Here is a 6,120-nt window from a genome sequence, read left to right as displayed (position 1 = left end):
GTCACATCAATGAAAAACCCAAGCACCGATCAAAAAGTAGCCCAATGCAGACAGTGGGTCCATCATTAATAGGCTGAACCCGACCCAAATATTGCTTGTAAAGGCTTGAGTTGGGTATCCACACTCTACTGCTCAGCACCAAACAGCAGACAGACACGGTTAGAGACTAGCTGGTGAACACAGTGGAGCATTTAGCAGCTAAAAAGGGACAGATATTTCCCTTAGGAGTTGGTGGAGACTAAAAAAGAGCTAAAAGAGAGTCAATATATGGACTGTCATTCATCAAATGAATGATTATGTTGCTTCGCACCTGCTGAATGTTTAAATTAGCAACTGTTGGCTAACAAGTTCACTACATCAACTTAAAAGTTGACTCAATCTATCAGTGTTGTGTTCAAAGCTTTCCCCGAGTTGGTCAAAGAAAAATCAGTTAATGCAGGTTTAAGCTAACATTGACCCACATGACATACAATACACAAACTTTCTTACACACTGTTTGCAATATTTGAAAATGAAAATAACTGATGATGCTGTGATTTGTCATCGTTGCCCCTATAAAGTCTCCATACACAGTCCTCTCTCAGAGGGAGCTCAGCAGAAGCCATTCATCTATAGAACTGTGTGCCACAGTTGTAACTGCAGGGATGGTTTGGTAATGTGAGGTATTGCATATGCTTGTTTTGTGTGTGTGTTTCTATCAAATTTATTGTGGGTACAAGTGATATTATACTTACATGTATTGTTTTTGGTTTAATCAGCTAAAATTCTACCAGTTGCAGCTGTGAGGTTGTTAAAATTGAAAATATTTTGATCTTTGTGCAACAAAAAAAAAAACTGTGCATCCAACTTATACAAACACAGTATTTTAGATTACACTGACAGACACAGTTTAGTCACATTAAAGTTCTTTCATTTTGGATCTGTCTTTAGAGCTACAATACATGAGTTTGGGCCCTGTCTAAAACCCTTGAAAAGCTTTTTTTTTTGTTTAAACAGAGAAATATATGGCTGCCAATAACTCAGTTAATGGCAGTGAATCCTCAGTGTACACGATCAGTGATCAGGTCATTTTAGTTCAAGTTTTTGTGTCAGTTTTTCTTTTCATCAACTTTTTGATGATCACAACTTTCTTTATGAAAGATTTCTTCTACACAACCGTGCGCTACATCTTATTTGCTACAGCACTACTGTCTGATTGTCTGTTTTTAGTCATGACTGATATCCTGCTCATTATGTCCTATCTTCAGTATACCATACAAATGTGGTTGTGTCTTATTATGTATATTGTTTTGTCTCTGTGCAATTTTGTCACACCAGTTACTCTGACAGCAATGACTCTGGAGCGCTATGTGGCAATTTGCATGCCCCTGCGCCATGGACAGTTGTGCTCCACACACAGAGCTCTGCACTGTATCCTGGTAATTCATGGCCTCAGCTGTGTACCCTGTATTGTTTACCTCTCTATTTTCTTTGCATTTACGACCCACAGCCTCTATACCAAGAGCAGACTGTGCTCCGTGGAAGTGTTCATCTCCCACAAGTGGCAGGGTCATCTTAGGGCAGCTATAAGTCAGTTTTACTTCTTGATTATGTGTATTGCTATTGTTTTCTCCTATGTTAAAATAATGAAAGTGGCCAAAACGGCATCAGGAGAGAATAAAAAGTCAACATGGAAAGGACTCCGAACAGTAATTCTTCATGCTTTCCAGCTGCTGCTCTGTCTCATCCAGCTGTGGTGTCCACTCATAGAAGCTGCTGTACTTCAGATTAATTTCAGGTTATACATTGATGTCAGGTACTTTAATTACATTACTTTTATTCTTGCTCCGAGATGTCTGAATCCTCTCATTTATGGTGTCAGGGATGAAAAGTTTTTTCATGCACTTAAATGCTATGCTCTCTGTGGCTTGTTTACGAAACAATCATCATTTATTTGATTGATGAATTATTGTTATGATGTTACACTATATATGATATATATAACATATTTAAATATGTTTATCTGGATGTCATTCTCTGTGCATGTGTACATGTGTGATCCTATTGTACTGATGAATATTCAATCCCATTCCCTGTAATTTTACTAACATTAAAGTGACCCATACAACCTTCTCTGTTTCATCCCTTGATTGATTTTAATTTGATATGACTTCAGATCAGCAACAAACAAAACACCAATCCTGTTACAAATGGTTACAAAACATACAATTTATAGGTCAAGGGTCAAGGTCAAGGTCACATTTATTTCTATAGCACATTTAAAAAGACAGAAGTCACCAAAGTGCTTTACAAGAACACTGTGAAAATTACAATACCACATAAATAGAATGATAAATACCAAAATATAAAAACAGACAAACAGTTAGAAACAACATCAATTTCACATAAAAAAAAAAAACGGGTTCAAAAGCTAACGAGAAAAGGTGAGTTTTTAACGATGATTTAAATCTTCCCAGGGATTCTGCATGTCTAACATGCAATGACAAGCTATTCCAGAGCTTGGGAGCAGCCACTGAAAATGCTCGGTCGCCTTTAGTTTTAAGCCTTGATCTGGGCACTTCAAGCAGCAGATCACCTGAAGACCTAAGGGCTCTGACTGGATTGTGAGTTTTTAACAGCTCCGCCAGATACTGAGGGGCCAATCCATGTAAGATTTTAAAAACAAACAACAGAATTTTGAAGGCGAGCCGCGGCATTTTGGACTAGCTGCAGGCGACGATGTTAACATGGCTGTCTATGGGGATTTACTCTGCTTTGGAGCCATCCTCAAGTGGCCATTTGATGAACTGCAGTTTGGGCACTTCCTCATCAGCTTTATTTCTCAGCCTTGCAGGTTGCTGCTTGGACTTCACTCCTTTGAAATACTGAAGGCTATAAGTGTGCTGATAACATGACAAACTTCCCACTAGGCATTTGGTATTTGCAACCTGAAATGATTAATGTGTTCATTTCAACCCACTGGCCAGAAAATAAAATGGCCATGTACATTTCTGCAAGCTATGGATATGTTACATTTGCATGTTATTATGTAGCAGATACTTAGGTTTAAACAATGCTTTGGTTAATGTGTGGTTATTGAAGGAAGACTCGATAAACATCATAACTAACTTTCCATGTATGTGTGTGTGAGTGTGTGTGCTTTGTGTGAAGTTGCTCGTATGTTTATCTCACTTGGTGTTCCACCACACTTTGTTCTGCCGACATCCTTTTTCAAACCAAAATGTTTCCTATCACAATGTCTGTCACTCTGTTCTAAGACTTCTCCCAGAGTGAGACCATTTAAGATTGCTCAATTTCTGAAAAACATGTTCTGCCAAATACTTGACCTTAAGAGTTAAGTGCTTCTGGGCCTCATTCTGGGCCTTGGACAGCTGTCATTTTTATTCAGATATTGCAGCATCTTGCCAATTGCTTCATCGTCATTATTGCTATTGCTACATACATTCTGTATCATCGGATTTCATTTTGCTCATTACCTCATGTTCACTGCTTTGGAAAGTATAAGACTTTTTGTTTTACAGTTGACACCTAATTACCCTGAAAAACAACTTTGGTTCTGAAAGGTGCTAAATAACTTGAGTTTATCATCATTATTAAGGCCTACCAGCCAACTCAACAGCTCTTCTTCACAGCACGACCCTTCTAGAGCTCCCAGCCAAGCCATGGCAGACAGGAGACCACCTACTACTACTGACTATTATTCAAGGTGGGTGACTGCAGATATTCTCAGGAACCACACATCAAGGCACATAATAAAATGTTTGAGACACTCATTTACAACTCATGGAGTGCAATTAGATTAACAAAACATATCTCAAAGAAAATGGCATCACACACTGCCATGTCACACCATACTGGCCTCAGGCAAATGGTGAAGCTGAAAGACAGAACAGGACCCTTTGTAAGGCCATATGTGCAGCTCAGTCTGAAGGTGAAGACTGGTGCACTGAGCTTGATGTTTTCCTTATGGCCTACTGTAGCACCCCTCGCTGTGTCAACCTGTTGAAATGCAGGCCACAGATAAAATTCCCCAGCAGGGAGCTCAACCTCAAAGAGCCAGGCGAAGGCCAGCCCATCTAACAGACTATGTCACTTAGACAGACATTTGCTATAATGGAGCAGAAAGATCTACGGTGTTGTCTTAATGGCAGGGTAGTCCACCCCTCACCATTCAGGTCATGTGTCTCTAAGAAAAGAAAAGAAAAGAAAAGAAAAGAAAAGAAAAGCGGTGCTTTGTGAAGGGAAAGATTGGTTAAATTCCTGTTTGAGCATAAATGGTTATTCACTACATGTTTGCAGTAAATACCTGTATTTAGTGTGAGTTATGGCAAGTGCATTCTCGTAATCCATCTGCTGTATTTGGTGTCTGACTTCCGGCAGACGGCGATACAGCCTCTGGGGGCAGACTCCTGATTTTTTGGCATTCCGGTTTGATTTGGGTGGAGGAGGCGAATTTCTGTTTCCAACTTCCGCTTATAAAAGTAAATATGCTGAACCATTGCGATGGATTCAGAGTTCGCAGTGACGCCAATTATGTTCCGCCTCGTTAGCAGCCGGCTCAAACGCGATTGGTCAATATCACGCGGACTACAAACAACCTACAACCGGAAACCAGGGCTCTTCCGCTGTTCCACTACGTTCACTGAATGTAGAGTCTGTATAGAGACTATGACAAGTGAGGACTTAAAAATGTTGCATATTGAAAGTTGAATGTGTTATCAACAGCAGAATGTGTGAATGGAGTTTCATAGTTAGGCATGTTTATATTCCTGAGATATTAGAATAGAATAGAAAGAAATGTATTCATCCCCAAGGGAAATTCAAGTGAGTTAGCATCTGAGAAGGGAGGGATGTAGTATACCTCACCTCTGGGAGGTGAAGGAATAAGATTTGGGTTGTTGTGGTTCCGCTTAATGTTGAGCTCTGTAAGCGCGAGAAATAAAGGAGATGGTGAATCCTCAGAAGAGTACACTGTGTTTTGTGTTGAAGTAAAAACATTGCGCCGACCCTGCCTGCCTCTGACCTGCCTTCTTCCTCTGATTCTCAGTAAGTGCCTCAGATTTCTGTTTCTAACCAAGAGACCTGCTTCTGTGTCCTTGGCTCCTGTTTGCCTGTGGCTGCTTGGCATTTTCACCCGACAACGATGACAGCGCTACAGTGAGTGTTCCACTCAGCTTACCTGGGGTCTCCTGTGGTCCAGAGATTTTCACCATGTCACCACACTCGCCATCGTGTGTGCATCCTGTGAGTACTCACCTGCTGTCTTCTCAACCCTCCGCCTGGCCTCGACCTGCCTTCTGCGTGCTTCCTTCTAGTTTGTCTGTTTGGACTGTGTATTTACCTGCTTCCGGATTTCCTGCCTCCTAAACTACGAACCTACCTGCTTCTCCACGGTACTGTTGCTTACTGCTGAATTGAACTGTTTGTTGTTGAGCTAGCACCCCTGCTCACCTGCCTACCTCTTGGCCTGGATTAGCCTGCCACACCAGCTGGGCTGCCAAGAACTTTGAGAAGAGACTATCCCAGAGAGTAGAACTGAACCGGGTGTTGTTTTGAATCCCTACTCTGTACCTACTAAATAATAACAATACACATTATTACTAACTGTTTCTGGTCTCTGTTGTGCTGCTATTGGGTCCAAACACCACCTGTTACAGATTGACACTTTTTGGTTCATAATTGCATGTATGAACAACACATGCTCTTCAGGAGAAATCCTACTGTCTTTGGTTATCCCCTGAAATTTCCTGCAGGGCCACCAGCAGGTTGACATTTTTGGCATTTATTAAAATATCTTAAAGCAACACAACTGAGTTTTTGAGCCCTCAAAATATATATCCAAGATCCTTGTGATGGTACATCAACTCACAATAGGTTGGATGACACATCCGTCATTGCTTGAGAGCATCTGTTTCACTTGCACTGGCACTATGCAGTTTCAGGGTCGGGTAGGAACCCAGACACAAAAAAGACTACAAAATTTGGCTGCTTTATGGCATACGTCATATCCCCTTCCTCTCTTTAGAGTAGCGTAACCGAACAGAGGTGAATGAAGTTAGACATGGTTGTCATGGCTGAAGTGATAAAGAAAAGGAAGAAGGAGGTGAAGGTGTTGTCCAA

The 6,120-nt window shown here is 40.9% G+C and overlaps 1 protein-coding gene across 1 annotated transcript; it reads left to right on the top strand.

The window, feature by feature from the left end:
• The first annotated feature begins 1,004 nt into the window (after positions 1-1,004).
• On the top strand, positions 1,005-2,094 carry LOC125888872 (odorant receptor 131-2-like). Its single transcript, XM_049576507.1, has one exon. It carries the CDS (start codon positions 1,005-1,007, stop codon positions 1,935-1,937), a length of 933 nt encoding a protein of 310 aa, XP_049432464.1. The 3' UTR covers positions 1,938-2,094.
• Positions 2,095-6,120: the final 4,026 nt, after the last annotated feature.

The sequence above is a fragment of the Epinephelus fuscoguttatus genome, linkage group LG5 (genome assembly GCF_011397635.1).
Source record: "Epinephelus fuscoguttatus linkage group LG5, E.fuscoguttatus.final_Chr_v1".
In the NCBI taxonomy this organism is placed as follows: Eukaryota; Metazoa; Chordata; class Actinopteri; order Perciformes; family Serranidae; genus Epinephelus; species Epinephelus fuscoguttatus.
The sequence above is the reverse complement of the archived record's forward strand: the minus strand, read 5'-3'. Positions and strand labels throughout refer to the sequence as shown.